This window comes from Balaenoptera acutorostrata, chromosome 20 (genome assembly GCF_949987535.1).
Source record: "Balaenoptera acutorostrata chromosome 20, mBalAcu1.1, whole genome shotgun sequence".
Taxonomy (NCBI): Eukaryota; Metazoa; Chordata; class Mammalia; order Artiodactyla; family Balaenopteridae; genus Balaenoptera; species Balaenoptera acutorostrata.
Window position 1 is genome coordinate 10,564,060 of NC_080083.1, and position 18,766 is coordinate 10,582,825.

At 40.4% G+C, this 18,766-nt stretch overlaps 1 protein-coding gene across 2 annotated transcripts in view; it reads left to right on the forward strand.

The window, feature by feature from the left end:
• The first annotated feature begins 1,282 nt into the window (after nt 1-1,282).
• Nucleotides 1,283-18,766, forward strand: part of RABEP1 (rabaptin, RAB GTPase binding effector protein 1) — a 105,867-nt gene continuing 88,383 nt past the window's right edge. For both annotated transcript variants that reach the window (XM_057535477.1, XM_057535479.1), the window contains exon 1: nt 1,283-1,519. In XM_057535477.1, the coding sequence (XP_057391460.1) occupies nt 1,486-1,519 (34 nt within the window). In that variant the 5' untranslated portion in view covers nt 1,283-1,485. The remainder of the gene's footprint in view (nt 1,520-18,766) is intronic.

The window sequence follows — 18,766 nt, forward strand, 5'->3', positions numbered from 1 at the left end:
TCCAGGAAAGTCATTTAATGGGGGATTGGGGAAGCCACCCTGCTTGCTCTATCAAAGGCATACCAGCCATTCGAATATATTAACTGCTTAAAAAACTCAAGTCTGTATATAGGTCCTTCCCTAATGTTAGCAGGGTTTGGGGCAAAAGTACAAACAGATGCAAGATGTCTACCTAAGTTATTTAAAATTATAAATCACTCCAACTGTGAATCTTAATATATTCTATTCTATCTCTACAAACATGCATCTTTAATGACATGGAAGACCAGGTTCAAATTTAGAATTCCTGGACTCCTCAGATTTATGCACTTGAATGAGGTGCTGGTGGGAGCCCTGGCCCTGGCCCACCTGCCATCTTTTTCCATCTCTCTCTCCTGCACTAGGGATCTGTGTACACAGAAGCTCTAATGTCCATGTGATGTACCCCCCGCCCCAAACACAGCTGCCCCTTAGCCACTTCTAGGGATCCCCAGACTCTGCCTTAGAGAAGATGGACCTGGGAAGAGCCCAGCCATTTGGGGAGGGAATTCTGGGGTCATAAGTTCCCAGAACTTGGTCCTGAAGGAGAGACACAGACACCATGTGGGCATGTCCCCTAGAACCTGTGGAAGAAATGTGGACAGAGCTGGGGTAGAGGTGCGCCTCTAATGTATGGTGTCTATGCACAGGTGTAAGGGCGGTATTGTCTGCCTATCTCCCCTCTCCCCTCATGGGTGCAAGAACTGTCTGGCAGTATCCCCAGCACCTATCACGGTACCTGGCACTTAAAAGTCACATCCTATATAGGTGCTTAATGGAAAGTACGTCAGACACAGTTCCACACACTTCACTTCATTTAAACTTTTAATAGCCATTATACAGACGAAGGCTGTGAGGTTCAAAGAGGTTAAGTGACTCGCCCAAGGTCACACAGCTGAGACAGGCAGAGGCTGGATTTGCGCTCACTTCACCATCTAGCCTCCTCTCTCGCCCTTCTTTTTATTATTATTCTTTCTTTGCCTCTGTGCTGGGGCGGAGGGCCCGGAGCGGCCCCTGCAAAAGGCCGGGCCTTCGCCGCCGCCACTCTCCTCCTCTTCACTCTCCCCCTCCTCCCCTATTCAGCCTCCCCCTCCCCCACCCCATCCTACCCTACCGGCCGCGCTCCCGCAGCCGGCTCCGCTCCTCCTTCAGCCTCCCCCTCGCGCTGCGCTCCCCAACCCCTCGCGAAGCCCCGCCCCTCCCCTCAGGGGGACGTCACGTGCCGCCCCATCCCCCCGCGCCTGCGCACTGCTTATTTCCCGCTGTCAGGATGAGGAGGCGGAGGTCGGCGCTCGGGTCCATCTCTGCCCGCGGCTGTGGCGGCGCCGGCGGCTCCAGCCTTAGCGGTTCCTCCCTGGGCGGTGGCGGCGGCGGCTCGGTCGACGCCTCCTCCGCCAGCTGAGCCTGTGGGAGCCCGGGACGCCGCTTCGCCGCCCATCCCCGCTCCCCGAGGCCGGCCGCCCGGCCATGGCGCAGCCGGGCCCGGCTCCTCAGCCTGACGGTGAGTCGCCCACCATGGCAGGCGCGGCGGGCGCGGCCTGCCCAGCGCCGGCGTCGCGGGTAGACCTCCGGGCGGCGGGAAGGGCGCGCGCAGGCCCCGGGGGTGACCGTGCCGGGCGGAGGCGGGAGCGCGCGGGTTCCGGCGCCGGCTGCGCGCGAGGGCGGTGCGGGGGCCTGGGCGGCCGTCGCTGGGGAGGGGGCGGGAGGTGCCGGCTTTAGCCCTGGCTTGGATGGGGGTGGAGGGAGGGGCGTGAGGGGGCTGCGGGGGACCAGGCAGAAGCTGGGGAGCGTGGAGAGGGAGCTGCTGTGGGTAGCGGTGGGGCCGGCACGTGGGTTCTGCCCGTGGGGAGGATGGAAATCAGGAACATGTGCTATATTCGTTAAAGAAAAAAAAAATTGCTTAGGTAGTGGTGATGTGCCCTCCCCACGCCCCGCCCCCCATCCATGCCACTGAGCGCTTTGAGCTCAGTTTTGCGGCGTGAAACTGGTTGGGATCAGTAGCTGGATTTAGTAGCGTTCCTTGAGAGGCATTGTGGCTTAATGGTAAGTGCTGGGGCCTGCGCGTCTGCAGAACCTGGAGCCTTCACTAACAAGCACTATGCAGATTTCTTAGCCTCTTTGAACTTGAGTATTCTCATGAAAAGAGGTAAATTCGTGCCTTTATATTTTACTTATAAAGGAGGCAACATGTATTATGTAAAGCGGTTAGTATTATTAAGGCGGTTTTTGGGAATAATGAGAATGGTGAAGTCGAGGAAGCGTGTCTTTTATAGCAGTTATATCCAAGGAAGGAAAAAGAGCCCCATCCTAATTAGTCCCAGGTGGTTGTCAGTCCTTCATGACCTTCTGGGAAATTGGCTTAAGCTCTGCTTCGGAGATTGACCACGTGGTTCCAGGTTTTACTACCTGGAGTTATGTTTGGAAAGACTGTGCCTGGTCCTTGGCAAGGTACTGCTGCAACTGGGCGAGAGAGTTCTTTCAGGTGAATTTCTGTAATCAGCGTGTGTGCTTAGAATCTTTTAAGTGTGATGGAATGTCGGGATTTGGTGCTGGGCCCACGGTAGGTGCTTAAAAACCTGCCTTTGCCTAGGGTTGTCTCTTAAAATAATCTTTCATGAAGACCTTACTCTCTTTTGTTGCCTTTGAGGAACCTGAAACAATGTTATCAGATTTTAACGCTAGCTGCTTTCTTGGAAGTGTGTTCCAAAGCCTGTTTGCCTCTAGTTTTAGGTTTTGTTAGTTGCCTAAGGAGACATGTCTGGTACCCACATCTGGAGTTGTGTAAGAATCTGGTTGCTGTTTCTGTTTCAGTAGGAAACTGAAGGAGAGGGAGGCATTCAGTAGGAGAAGGGAGGCATTTCTGGTGGACTGTTAGAGGAAACGGGGATGTTTTCAGGCTGCATTTTAATCCTCACCTTTTGCATTTGGTGTCAGGGAAGAAAACTTCCCTTTTCCACAAACACCTCTTTGTTTTTGCAGACAGAGGCAGAATAGAGAGAGCCCCAGTGGCTTCTGGTTCTGATCTGGAGTGGTAGGTATGCTTAGCTGGCAGCTGCCTTCTCTTGAGTTGCATGGAAACAAACGTCTAGGACGGCTCAGGTGACATGACAGTCTCGAAGCAAAATTCCCTGCCTCTTTCTAGATGTGAAATGGTCTTCCTTGTAAATAGGCAGAAGTGACTAAGCACTTGAAAGAGGCTAGGAAAAATTAGCTTTAGGAAATCTTGTATTCTTAGTACAGGTTTATTCCCTATTTTTCAAATCCTGTGACCGTGGGATGAGATTTAGTTTGCATAGATTGCAGTATTTATTTTCAGTTAGTGTAGTAAATGAGCAGCCACAGCTACTGTTTACAAAAGGAGAGAGAATTCGGTGTATTTGAACGCTTTGTATCAGTGTCTTCTTAGAAGTTCATCTTGGAGATTTAATTTTTCTCTTTGGCTGAACTGAACATAGATCACTTCTTGACACTTTAGCTTTAAGCACGCTTGAATTTCCTAGCCCTGCTGATATTAAAAAAAACAAAAACAACCAAACAATTGCAGAATTCTTTTGAGTTAAACTGGCAGTAAAAGATAACTTTTACTTTTTGATTTTAATCTAGCTTTTATCCCATTTTATTTATTTATTTGGCCACGCTTCGTGGCTTGTGTGATCTTAGTTCCCTGAGAACCCAGGCCCTCAGCAGTTAGAGCGCAGAGTCCTAACCATTGGACCTCCGGGGAATTCCCAGGTATCCCATTTTAGAGGCAGTTTTATTTTACGTTGACATTGTTTTCTTTTCCTTCTTTGACATAGGTTTATTTTTCATGGAGATATCGTAGATTAAGAAAAAAATTCATTTGTGTGTAAATTGACAGGGTAAAATGTAATAATTTTCTTTTAATTCTTCTTAATTTCTTCTTTTGTAAGTTTTTCAAAAACTTTTTTTGATCATGCATCTTAGTTTACTCGTTTAGAACAAAGGTAACTTTAATAGTCCAACAAATTTCAGCTTATTATTTCATTTTACCTTGATAATTCAAAGACTATTTAGAATATAAAATTTTTAAAATTTTAATATTTTAAAATCTAAGTTAAACTCTATCTTAGAGGCATTTGCTCTGATTTTACTTCATTTCTTTTTTATTTAAAAACACTGTCTAAAATCCTTCCATTAAAAAAGTGTGGCTATTAAGAAGTATATCTCCTCCCATCTCCCAAAGGAAACCAATATTAAGTTTTCTATCCTTGACTTTTTTCTATAGTTACACAGACATGCTACCTTTTCCCTCTGAAATGGACATGCTTTACATACATAGGTCTGCAACTTGTCTATTTTGCTTATAAATGTTAGCTATAATTATCATATACTTGTAAATGGTTATGTGGCCATATAATGTACTATAGACACTGCATGCATTATCTCAGGAAATCTTCTTATCAGTGAGGTGGGTACTATTATAATATTATTCCTGTTTTATTGATGAGGAAACTGAAGCACAGAGAAGTTAAAAGTGCCTGGAGTTACATGGCTAGAAGTGAGGGGAGCCAGGATTCAATCCAGGTCACCTGATGCCAGAGCCCTCGATCTGTTTACTAGATCGTGGACTACTTTCCAGTTCAATGTTATAGATCTACCTCATTCTTGTTAAAGAATGTTCTGTCACATGCATGTACCACACGATTTATTTGCCTGTATCTTTATTGATGCTTTAATTTTTTCATTATAAGCAGTTCTGTAATAAATATTCTTGTACATATTTTTCAGGTACTTTGGCTTTTACTTCTGTAAGACTATGAATTAAAAGGCATGAGCTCTGAGTGAATTAAATTTTAATAGCTATTGCTAGCTTACTCTCAAAAAGTATCAATTTACATACCTGCCAATAGTATATGAGAGGGTGGATTTCCTCTACACTCTTAAAAACCCTGGATAATGTCAGTTGTTTTAAATTTGTATCTTCTGATAGACAAAAAAAAAAAAAAAAAAAGGTATTCTTCAGTTAATGAATGTTTGTGTGCCTAGTCTAGGCCAAGCCTTATGCTAGGCCCTAGGAAATAAAATGACGAAGAAACCCAAACCCAGTCCCTGTTCCTAGGTAGTGAATCAGAAGGCCATTAATTAGATAATCCCACAGACAAGTACAAAACTGCTCAACAAATATAAGTGTGTACTACTTGCCAGGCACAATTCTTGGTATTTGGCATACATCAGTGGGCAACACAGATAATAAATAACCCTGCCCTAGTGTGGGAGAAACAGATATTAAACAAAAAACATAAGCAAATCATATGGATTGTTAGGTGATAAGTGCTATGGAAAAAAGAAAAAATAGAGCAGGGTAAAAGGAAGGGGGATAGGCTGGTTTTAAATAGGGTGGTCAGAGTAGTCTTATTGCATAGATGACATTTGACCGGAGACTTGAGGGTGATAGAAGAGGTAATATGAGGATATCTGGAGGAAGAGTGTTCCAGACATAGGGATCAATTCTTGCAAATGCTTTAGGGAAGGAATGTGTCTGGCATGTTTGAGGGATGGCATGGAGGTCAGTGTGGCTAGAATGAAATTATTGGGGCAGTGGGTGGAAGGAGATGGGAGAGGAAGGGAGAAGAGAGTAGTTGAATATGAGGTGAAAGGTAATGGGGTGGTGGTAGGTCTTCTGGGCTCTAGAAGCATTGCAAAGATTGGCTTTCACTATGGGGAATCATTAAAAATGTTTTGAGCAGAGGAGTGATGTGATCTGACTTACATTAAAAAAAAAAAAAAACCAAACCACTCTGGTTGGTAGATTGGCAGTAGAGTAAAGGAAGGCAAGGGAGGCATTAATCCAGGAAAAAGATGATGAGGCTGAGACCAAGGTGCATTGGTGGAGGTTATATTTCGAAGGCATGGCCAACAGGATTTGGATTAGATATGGGATGCAAAAGAGAGAGGAGTCAGGGATCATTCAGAGGTTTTTGGGCTGAGCAGCTGTGAGAGGTACACAATGCTGTAATTGAGGAATTTGACCCATTTAGTTAGTCCAGGAAAGGTTTCTGAGGAAGTGGTCCTAGAGCTGAGATCCAGTGGATGAGCAGGAGTCCCTTTTTTGGAAGAAGCAGGATGAGTAAGATGACTGAAGAAAGGTCAGTGTGCCTGGGTAGAGATAATGAGAGGGTCAAATAGGTATAGGCTGGCCTGAGTGGGCTTTAGCGTTAGAGCTCTAAGGGAAGCCACTGAAGGGTTTTAAGCAAGTAGGTAAAATGATGGCTTTTTAATTTGTACTTTCCTGATAGTAATTATATATATTTTTTCTTTTGTTGTGCAGAAAGCTTTAATTTTTATGTAGACCTGACCACTTTTTAAAAAAATATTTATTTTTATTTGGTTGTGCCAGGTCTTAGTTGTGGCATGTGGGCTCCTTAGTTGTGGCATGCATGTGGAATCTAGTTCCTCAGCCAGGGATCGAACCCGGGCCCCCTGCATTGGGAGCGTGGAGTCTTAACCACTGTGCCACCAGGGAAGTCCCTTGACCATTTTAAAAAATTTATGGTTTCTGGGTTTCTTAGGAAGACCTCTTTTTATTAAAAAAAACAAAAAACAAAAAAACCCCCAACAACAACAAAAACATCTCATTTTCAACACTTTTATAGTTTTGTCTCTTATATTTAGTACTTTAGACCATCTGGAATTTATTTATTTTTAAATTTAACAGGTAAAGTTTAATATAAAGAATTATTAACTAAACAGGAGATTACCCAAGAGAAAAAGAAAACCCTAAAGAATACAGGAATAGTAGATATAGGGAGCAGCTACTGCCTCTAGGGCTAAGGCAGAGCACCTAGGGAAGGAACAAATCTTCAAGAGGCTGCTCCCTTACTGAAATCCAGACTTTGTTGGAGAGGGTACAGCTGTGGCCCTCTGAGGGGCAGTGATCATTGAGGGACCACGTCTGTAGAACTTCCTGGAAAGCTGCTTTCTGGCTTGCTGGGGGAAGCTGCCTGCATCTGGAATTTATTTTTGTTGTGATATAGTGTTCTAACTTTATTTTTCTTCCAAGTGGATAAAGCCAATTTAAAAAAAAAATTTATTTATTTATTTTTGGCTGCATTGGGTCTTTGTTGCTGCTTACGGGCTTTCTCTAGTTGTGGCGAGAGGGGGCTACTCTTTGTTGCAGTGCGCGGGCTCCTCATTGCGGTGGCTTCTCTTGTTGCTGAGCATGGGCTCTAGGCACACCGACTTCAGTAGTTGTGGCTCGTGGGCTCTAGAGCGCAGGCTCAGTAGTTGTGGCGCATGGGCTTAGTTGCTTCGCGGCATGTGGGATCTTCCCGGATCAGAGCTCGAACCCGTGTCCCCTGCATTGGCAGGTGGATTCTTAACCACTGTGCCACCAGGGAAGCCCAAGCCAATTGTTTTAACACCATTTATTCAATAATCCATATATTTGGTTTGTTTATTATTACTTGATAAATCTCCCAACTACTAAACTTGATCAGAAACACAAAAGCCCTGCGCTTACCCCACAGTCTGACTAACGCAGTCTCACTAACACAGACTAACACAGTCTGTCCCAACACACGGTAGCCTGGGATTGTGTAATAATCCTTTAATTTGTATGTTTTACCTGACTACCTGTGGATGGAACTGCCTTTGACTCTTAAGGGCTCTGATTTCTAAAACATCTTGAGTACATCATATACTAGGTTTTTATTCAGTGAAATTTCATGTGCTCTTTTTGTATAATCAGTCATTACATTGAGTTTAGTCTTCATAGGAATATTTAGTAAACAATTGTTCTGTTTATTTTTGTGTAGGACAGCTGTGCCAGGTAATGCGGAAGGGCTGTAGAAATGAACGAGATATAGTTCTGATTTCAGGAATTTTATGATCTAGTGGAGGGAATGGGCCTTAGGCACACTAATGTGAAATGAGGAGGTGCCTAGTGATAGTAGATAGTTCTCTTTTGGATCACAGGGGAAACTTACTACAGGTAGAACAGGGAGAGCTATGAAGGAACGTGCCTTTGTTCAGTTTTCTCATTAGATACTTGAATCTCTTCCAAGTGGTAGACTGATTTCTGTTTGAATGCCTCTGGAGAGAGAAGGAACTCACTACATCCTAGTTTTGACTAGTTTTAATGTTTTGGTTATCCTTTAATTAAGTGGAAATTTGCCTCACCATTACTTTTACCCACTGCAGATGTATTTAACCTATAGAGAGTAGTAGATATAGAGACATATCCCTGAAAAGAATCCTAAAGACTATCTTCCCTCATTTTAGAGATCAGGAAATTAAGGACTAAAGAAGCAGAAGTGACTTGCATTGTAGCAGAGCCAACACTAGAATTTAGGAGTAGAGTGGGGTTGTTGCCTGTCTTCTGGTCACTGCTTCTGTTTATGTAGAATGAACTTTCTCTAGGTGCGTCATTATGACATTGCTAGAAAGGAATCATAGAAAGGATGTAACTTGATTACAGTCAGAACGCATGAGACTTTTTTAAAAAAATATTTATTTATTTATTTGGCTGCGCTGGGTGTTAGTTGCGGCACGTGGGATCTTGGTTGCCGCACGCGGGATCTTTTAGTTGTGGCATGTGGGCTCTTAGTTGCGGCATGCAGGATCCAGTTCCGTGACCAGTGATCGAACCCTGGCCCCCTGCATTGGGAGCCTGGAGTCTTAACCACTGGACCACCAGGGGAGTCCTGAGACTTTCTTGATAATTATTTATTTTTCAATAATTGTAGATGCTGGAGGAACTGCCCCTGAGAAGGGAGAACCTGAAGTTATCAAGGAGAAAATAAATATGGACTAGATCTCTGAGGAATTAAGAGCAGATAAGATGCATCAAGAGCTTGAGTGTCAGGAGGAGAGACAAGGATCTCATCCTGCAAAACAGAAGGGAAAAAGGAAAGGATATGTAAGAAAGAAAGGTAGAGAAAACTCTTGAGGTAGAAGAGAAACTGACTAAATGTAAGTGTAGTCTCCATTCTTTTATTCATTTATTCAACATATGTGATTTGAGTATGAACTACGAACAAGGTAGACAAGGTGCCTGTCCTCATGGAAGTTGTTGTTTTACAACCTTTATTACAGATAAGATTGTTTATACTTGGCTGGGTTCCTCATCTTAAGCACAGAACACAGAAAATAATTTGGCTATGTTCCCAGTTATCCTAAAGGTGATATAACCAGTACCATTTTAGATGCACAGGAGAGAAGTTAATTCATTATGTACATTGAATACCTTAGGCATTAGGATTTAACTGTCATGGAACCTGGGTTGAGAAAGGCTGTTAGAATAGTAAGTACAGGGTATGATAGGGTCCTTATTGTGGGAAATCCAATGGGGTGGGGGTGGGGGAACCATGATGTGGGTTACTATTCCATCGGTTAAGTGTATGAAAAATCAATACAAACTTGATAGTTACCATTTAGTCCCAAATTGATGTCTACTTGATTGCTTTCTCTAAGCTCCTGCTGTATTTATTATTTATAAATAAACTGCTGCTGCCCACCTGGCCTCCCCCCGCCCCCATCTAGATCTTATATCCCCAGCTTTCTTAGCTACTATGGAATAGAGTCTGCCTGACACTACTTCTGTCTTTCATTTTATTGTGAACCTAGTAAGCCTCAGTAGACAGTTACAGAAGGGCCATTAACAGGTTAGATCCATCTCTATTGCAAAAATTTGTTCTGCATTCACTCCTAACATGAAATCCAGTCTTCCTAGAACATGGCCACTTTTTGTGGTAACTGTATTAGTAAATTCTTAATTTTGTTGGGCTGAAATCACTTCCCTACAACTTCTACACCATGGTTTTGGCCTCGTGAATGAGTCAAAATTAGTCTATTTTCTCTTCCACACAAGGGGTCTTCAGATATTTAAAGAGCTTGCTTCCATCTTGGCAGTTCCTCATGTGAGGATTCTATACCCTCTCCATTCTTTGCAGCTTCCTTTGCTTGGCTAGCCAGATGTTCTAATACCATGTGGTTTGCTAGTGCTTTTCCTAAAATGGTGTCCCTAATGTTAGTGGAATATTACAGATACGGAATCTATGTGACTTGTGCAACAAACAGCAAAGATGTTCTTTTTTGATCAAAACTCTCAACTCTTTTTAATGTATGCTAACGTTCCCTCAAATTTGTTTTATTTCTCTGTATCATATGAGTTCATAATAAAATGGAAGCTGTGATTTATGGAGGTGTTATATGCCTTGCACTGTGTTGTATATTTTTTTAAATTAGAGTAGTTTTATTTTCATAGCAAAATTGAACAGAAAGTACAGAGAGTTTCCTTATACCCCCTTCCTGTCAGACTCCCCGACCATCAACATTCCACACCAGTGTGGTACATTTTTAAACAATCGATGAACCTGCACATCATTATCAACCAAACTTCATCATTTACATTAGTGTTCACTCTTGGTGTTGTACATTCTGTGGGTTTGGACAAACATGCAATGCATCTATCCATTGACCATTGTGATATCATACAGAACAGTTTCACTGCCTTAGAAATGCCGTGTTCTACCTCCTCATCCCTCTTTTCCCCTGAATGCTTGGTAAACACTGATCTTTTTACTGTCTCCGTGGTTTCTGGCTTTTCCAGAATGTTATATAGTTGGAATCATACAGTTACGTAGCCTTTTCAGATTGGCTTCTTTCACTTAGTAATATACACTTAAGGTTTCTTCATGTCTTTTTGTGGCTTGGTAGCCCATTTCTTTTTTTAGCACTGATTAATATTTCATTGTCTAGATGTACCAGTTATTCAGTTATTGAAGAACATCATGATTGCTTCCAAGTTTTAGCAGTTATGAATAAATTACTATAATGCAGATTTCTGTGTGGATCTAAGTTTTCCACTCATTTGGCTAAATATTAAGGAGTGTGATTGCTGGATCATATGGTAAGAGTATGTTGAAGTGGCTGTACCATTTTGCATTCCCACCAGCCACAAATGAGCATTCCTGTTCCACTTTTTCCAGCATTTGGCAAGTGTCAGTGTTTTGGATTTTAGCCATTCTAGTAGATTTGTAGTGGTATCTCATTGTTTTAATTAGCAATTCCCTAAAGACAGATGATGTTGAGGTTATTCATTATCTGCATATTTTCTTTTGTGAGGTGTCTGTTCAGAATTTTTCTTAACTTTTAATGAGGTTGTTAATTTTCTTATTGTTTAGTTTTAAAAGTGCATTGTATATTTTGGATAACTGGACTTTATGTCTTTTGCAAGTATTTTCTCCAAATCTGTGGCTTGTCTTTGCCCTTGACAGTGTTTTTCACAAACAGAAGTTTTAAATTTAATGAAATCCAACTTATAATTATTTCTTTCATAGATCGTACCTTTGGTGCAATATCTAAAAAGTCATTGCCATAACCCAAGATCATCTAGATTTTCTACTATGTTTCGCTCTAGGAGTTTCATAGTTTTGCATTTTACATTTAGGTCTGTAACTCATTTTGAGTTTTTTTTTGTAAAGGGTGTAAGGTCTGTAGCTAGATTTTTTTCTTTATTTTTGCATGTGGATATCCAGTTGTTCCAGCACCATCATTTGTTGAAAAGACTGTCCTTTCTCCATTGAATTGCCTGTCCTTCTTTGTCATAGATCAGTTGACTATATTCGTGTGGATCTATTCCTAGGCTCACCGTTCTGTTCCATTTATGTATTTGTTTATTCTTTCATGGATGTGATTTTAAATTTCTTAATTAAAATTTTTTGCATCAAAAATAACAAATGTTTGTTAAAAATTTATAAATGTATAATATGAAGGGAAAAGTCCATATAAGCTCATAAGCTCACCCCTCAGAGATAAACACTGACAAAGGTCTGGTAGATATTTTTCTAGTTTTTTAAAAAGAAATGTGTATTCTGATGGTTTAAAAGTGGAATCATGCTATATACGCTCTTCTCAACCTTCCTTTTTCTTTACTTTGTTTTTGATATAGATAATGTCATCATTTTTGAAATAGATCATTTTTGTGGCTGCATAATATAGGTACACTATAATTTTTTAAAGTCCCCATTGATGAACATTTGTGCCCTTATTATAAAACTTCAGCTAATATCCTTGCACCTGTCTTCACATGCTCATGTGAGTGTTTTTGTGTTATAAATTCCTTGAACCAAAATTACTGAGTCAAAGAATATGAACGTTTAAAAATTTAATGGCGGGGCTTCCCTGGTGGCGCAGTGGTTGAGAATCTGCCTGCTAATGCAGGGGACACGGGTTCGAGCCCTGGTCTGGGAAGATCCCACATGCCACGGAGCAGCTGGGCCCGTGAGCCACAATTGCTGAGCCTGCGCGTCTGGAGCCTGTGCCCCGCGACGGGAGGGGCCGCGATAGAGAAAGGCCCGCGCACCGCGATGAAGAGTGGCCCCCGCTTGCCGCAACTGGAGAAAGCCCTCGCACGAACCGAAGACCCAACACAGCCAAAAATAAATAATAAATAAATAAATAAATAAATAAGAAAATCCTTTAAAAAAAAAAAAAATTTAATGGCGGGACTTCTCTGGTGGTCCAGTGGGTAAGGCTCCACTCTCCCAATGTAGGGGGTCTGGCTTCGATCCCTGCTCAGGGAACTAGATCCTGCGTGCATGCCTCAACCAAGAGTCCGAATGCCATAACTAAAGATCTCGTGTGCTGCAACTAAGACCCGGCTCAGCCAAAATAAATAAGTAAACATTTAAAAATTTAATGGCAAATGTCAAATTCTTTTTCAGAAAGGTTGGACAATTTACAGGCTCACCATCAGGGTATAAGAGAGCTTATAGCTCCTTAATTTAAGAAATTGTTTGCATATGGGGAAGTTGACCTCTTTATCATGTGTGTAGCACATGTAGCAAAAATTTCCCCCATTTTGTTTTTAAATTTTGAGATGTGTTGGCGTATGTGTTTATCAGTTTTTTCCTTAATGGCTTCTAGGTTTCCTTCTACCTCTTTGTCTATGTTACCTTCTAGTATTTACTTTTAAATGTTTGATCACTTTGGAATTTATTTTGATGTAAGGACTGAGATAGGAATCTAGCTTTTACTACTATTTATTTTCAAATGGCTAGCCAGATATTATTGCACCATGTAGTGATTAATCCATTTTTCTCCATTGATTTTGAAATGCCACCATTTATTATATGCTAAATATCCAGGAATACCTGAGTCCGTTTCTGAATAGTATTGTGTTAGATTGATTTATCTGTTCTGGTGTTATACCCATAGTTAAAATGACTTTTTTCTCTACTTTCTAATGTTTTAATATTTTAAAGAGCCAGGAAACCTTCATTATTTATTTTCTAGAATTTTCCTGATCTATTCTTAGGTATTTACTCATTCAGATAAAATTTGGAATGATCACATTAAGTCTGCCCACCATGCTCCCCTCTCCTGCCCCCTTCCCACCCCTCAACCCCCAGAAAAAAAGACCTTAAAAAAAACCCTCATTGATTTAGTTATAAACTAAGGAGAAAGGTGTATCTTTAACAAGCATCTTTAAAGTGCCGTAAAGCACTTTAAGTGCATTAATTAATCCTCTGAATTCTTTAAGGTTGGTATTATCCCTATTTCACAATGAGGAAATGAAAGTTTAGTAAATTGCTCAGGATCCAGGTTCCCATGACTATTTTCATTCCACCCACTATCTCTCAGGTCAGTTTTATTTAAGTAAACTCTCAAATCATTAAAAAAGGGGCAAAGTTAAAACAAAACCCCAAGTTGTGTGTGTGTGTGTGTGTTTTTTAAACCTTTAAGTACAAAGAAAGTATAAAGAAAACTGGACTTACTCATAATTCTATCCTTTGGAATATTTTGTCATTTTAGTGTATTTTTGGCCATGTTTTATATCAACAAATAAAATTTTTAACCAGTTGATCATATTGCACATGTGATTTTATATTCTGCTATTTTTATTTTAATTATGATGTAAATTTTCTGTGTTGTAAGTTTTTCAGAAAACGTTGGTTTTAAAAATCTAATTTATCATATATTTGTTATACATTAAGTTATAAAAATAACTTAATTATTTTTCTATTACTGCCTATTTGATTATTTGTAAGATCTTGCTATTAGTAAACAATTCTACAGGAGACATCTTTGGACATTAGTCTTTGATGTCATCTTTGATTATTTCCCAGAGAGTTCTGGATCAAAAAGTATGAGGTTTTGATATATTTATATATTGCTGAATTGCTTTCCAGATATCTCGTTCTACTTTACATTTCTGCCATTAGTGCTGATGTCTTTTAGTGTTACCTCCCCCTTGTTAACATTAAGTATAGACTTAATTATTACCAATAGCATAGGCAAAGTGGTATCTTATTGCTGTTTTAAGTTTCTAAATGCAACCTATAACAGCAATAAGATACCATTTTGGTGGGTGTGATTAGGCTTTAAAAAATGTATTGACCATCTGTTTTCTTTGTGCATTGCCTCTTCATGTCCTTTGCCATTTTCTTATTAATTTATAAATATCTTTATTTCATGGACATTGGCCTTTGTCTTTTATTTGTTACAGATATTGTCCAAGTTTATTCTTTCTCTTATTGCTAATGTATGGTATAGAGAAGCCTAAGAATTCTTTTGAACAAACTTGATAATGCTTTGATACCTTTAAAGACCTGCTTTATCTCAGTATCAATTAGATATCCACTTATACATTCTTCGTTTTTTGTTTTTTTCTGAAATTGTTGGCCTTTTTTTTTTTTTCAATATCATTTGAATTTTTAAGTTGTTTCTGTATGAGCTGTTTGTCAAGTTAGGACTTCCATATCTTTTATTAAGTCATTCATTTTCTTTCTGTAAGCAATTATTTTATAATTTTAGATAAAATTAATACTACCTATTGCAAACAATTTAGAAAATGTATAAAAGCATAAAAAAATTACCCAAAGATAATATCCATTCACTTATTGATATGTTATCTTTCCAGGGTTTTTATATGTATATTAATTATTTATTTTTTATTTTTTGGGCTGCATTGGGTCTTAGCTGCAGCATGCAGGATCTTCGTTGAGGTATGCGGGATCTTTCATTGCAGCATGCAGGCTTCTCTAGTTGTGGCGTGCGGGTTTTCTCTTCTCTAGTTGTGGTGCGCGGCCTCCAGAGAATGTGGGCTCTGTAGTTTGTGGCACGTGAGCTCTCTAGTGGAGGTGTGTGAGCTAAGTAGTTGTGGCACGCGAGCTTAGTTGCTCCATGGTGTGTGGGATCCTAGTTCCATGACCAGGGATTGAACCCGCGTCCCCTGCATTGGAAGGTGGATTCTTTACCACTGGGCCACCAGGGAAGTCCCTATATGTATATTAAAATATATGAAAAAAGCTCTTAAAAGTTCAATGAAAATTCTAATATTTTTATAGGATGTTGTTCCTGCTTAAATTAAGTAATAAATGTTATTTTTAATGACTGCATAGTAATCCATTGTATGGATTCCATAACATGATTAACTAGGTCTCTCTTGGTATATATTTAAATTTTTTTTCCTATTGCAGTTAACACTGTAGTAAACATCCTGCTACATATATCTCTAAATATTTGTGCAAATACTTACCTTAATAACCTTTGAAACAACTAATAAGGATTTATGTACATTTAAATTTTGATACTTCTGATATATATACATTTTGATGTATTCTTTCGTATCAGGAATACCTCTCATAGCAATTGGAAATGCAATCCCTAGTGGCTTAAACAAGTAAAGGGTTTTTTTGTGTGTAACAAGTTTAGAAGTAAAGCGTTCCAAGGTTGGTTCAGTTGTTCAAGGATGTCCAAGATCCAAGTTCCTTCTATTTTTTTTTCTTTCTTTTTAAAAAATATTTATTTATTTGGCTGTGCTGGGTCTTAGTTGCAGCATGTGGGATCTTTAGTTGTGGCATGCGGGATCTAGTTCCCTGACCAGGGATCAAACCTGGGTGCCCTGCATTGGGAGCACCGAATCTTAACTGCTGGATCACCAGGGAAGTCCTCCTTCTATTTTCTATTTTCCTCCAATGTGAGCCTGTTTGCACACATCTTTATTATTTTTTACTTGCAGATTCACTTCTGATTTCCTCTTGGGAATATTTATTCCCTTAAATCTTTTAGTATTTTCTTTCTTTTTTCTTTTAGTATTTTCTTAGTTCTCTTTGTTGGGTTTTCTGTTTTAGGCACATAGATCATCCATATATTGGGCATTCTTTGTTTCTCATAGCTGTTTCCTCTTTCATTGCTTTACTTTTTTCCCTTTTCTTTGTAATGCATTGAGATTATTTCAGGTCTTTTTGATCTCTAACAGAATTGATCAATGGATTTCCTAATGTTGGGACAGATTTTGTATACTTGAGGTAAACTCAGCTTGTTTGTGATGGATTGTTCTAGTATGTATCTAGATTAGGTTTGCTAATGTTTTAACTTTTTTTTTTGCAAACTTACATTCATAACTGAGATTGGCCTATAGTTTTACATTTTGGTACTACCTTGGGTTTTGGTACCTTGATTATACTAGCCTAGTAAAATAAATTCAGAAACATTCCATCTTTTATTATGCTGAAGGCATTTTAAACAGCATAGGACATATTTATTCCTTGTAGATTTGATAGAATTTGTTACGGTTTCTTTCGAAAAAGTTTCATCTTGAAACTTGTATAGATACCTCATAATTTGGGGGGTCATTTTTCTATTGTTAGACATTTGCTTGTTTCTAACGTTTTGGAATTCTGATACTTTAAAGAAGTCAACATTCTTGCAATTAAATCTTTTTTTTTTTTTTTGGTTGCATTGGGTCTTTGTTGCTGCACGTGGGCTTTCTCTAATTGCGGTGAGCAGGGGCTACTCTTTCACTGAGGTGCACAGGCTTCTCATTTGCGGTGCTTTCTCTTGTTGCGGAGCATGGGCTCTGGGGGCGTGAGGTTCAGTAGTTGCAGCACGTGGGCTCAGTAGTTGTGGCATGTAGGCTTAGTTGCTCTGCAGCATGTGGGATCTTCCTGGACCAGGGATCAATCCCGTGTCCCCTGCATTGGCAGGTGGATTCTTAACCACAGCGCCACCAGGGAGGTCCTGCAATTAAATCTTCATGCATACTTATCATTATTACTTCTTTAGGATATATTCTTGGCAGTGGAATTGCTGGGTTGAAAAGTATACAGAATTTTAAGACTTTTGCTGTTGATTACTGCATAGTTATCTGTCTTGAAATATATCCTGGATATGTTTTAATCAGGTATGGTAAGGTGACAGAATTTTAGAATTAGAAGGGACTTTTTTTTTTAATTGAAGTATAGTTGATTTACAGTGTTGTGTCAATTTCTGCTGTACAGCAAAGTGATTCATGTATATATATTCTTTTTCATATTCTTTCCCATTATGGTTTTAAAAAAATATTTATTTATTTGGTTGCACTGGGTCTTAGTTGTGGTAGGCGGGCTCTTTAGTTGTGGCTCGCCAGCTCCTTAGTTGCCACATGTGGGCTCCTTAGTTGTGGCTCACAGGCCCCTTAGCTGTGGCATGCGAACTCTTAGTTGTGGCATGCGTGTGGGATCTAGTTCCCTGACCAGGGATCAAACCCGGACCCCTGCATTGGGAGCACAGAGTCCTAACCATTGTGCCACCAGGGAAGTCCCCCCATTATGGTTTATCACAGGATATTGAATATAGTTCCTTGTACTCTACAGTGGGAACTTGTTGTTTATCAATTCTATATATAATAGTTTGCATCTGCTAACCCCAAACTCCCAATCCGTGCATCTCCCACCCTGCTCCCTCTTGGCAACCGCAAGTCTGTTCTCTATGTCTCTGAGTCTGTTTCTGTTTCATAGGTAAGTTCATTTGTGTCATTTTTTTTTAAAATTTTTATTTATTTATTTATTTTTGGCTGCATTGGGTTTTCGTTGCTGCCCACAGGCTTTCTCTAGTTGCGGCGAGCGGGGGCTACTCTTCAATGCGGTGCATGGGCTTCTCATTGTGTTGGTTTCTCTTTGTTGCAGAGCATGGGCTCTAGGCATGCGGGCTTCAGTAGTTGTGGCATGCGGGCTCAGTAGTTGTAGCTCACAGGCTCTAGAGCACAGGCTCAGTAGTTGTGGCGCACGGGCTTAGTTGCTCCATGGCATGTGGGATCTTCCCGGACCAGAGCTTGAACCTGTGTCCCCTGCATTGGCAGGTGGATTCTTAACCACTGCGCCACCAGGGAAGTCCCTGTGTCATGTTTTAGATTCCATGTATAAGTGATATCATATGGTATTTGTTTTTCTCTTTCTGACTTACTTCACTTAGCATGATAATCTATAGTTGCATCCATGTTGCTGCAAATAGCATTATTTCATTTTTTTTTATGGTTGAGTAGTATTCCATTGTATATGTACCACATCTTGATCCATTCATCTGTTGATGGACATTTAGGTTGTTTCCATGCCTTGGCTATTGTGAAAAGTGCTGCCATGAACATAGGGGTGTATGTATTTCTTTGAATTTTAGTTTTGTCCGTATATATGCCCAGGAGTGGGATTGCTGGATCATATGGAAGCTTTGTTTTTAGTTGTTTTTTTTTAAATTAATTTATCTATTTTATTTTTGGGTCTTTGTTGCTGCACGTGGGCTTTCTTTAGTGGCGGTGAGTGGGCTTCTCATTGCAGTGGCTTGTTGCGGAGCACAGGCTCTAGGCTCACGGGCTTCAGTAGTTGTGGCATGCAGGCTCAGTAGTTGTGGCTCGTGGGCTCTAGAGTGCAGTCTCAGTAGTTGTGGCACATGGGCTTAGTTGCTCCACGGCATGTGGGATCTTCCCGGACCAGGGCTCGAACCCATGACCCCTGCATTGGCAGGCGGA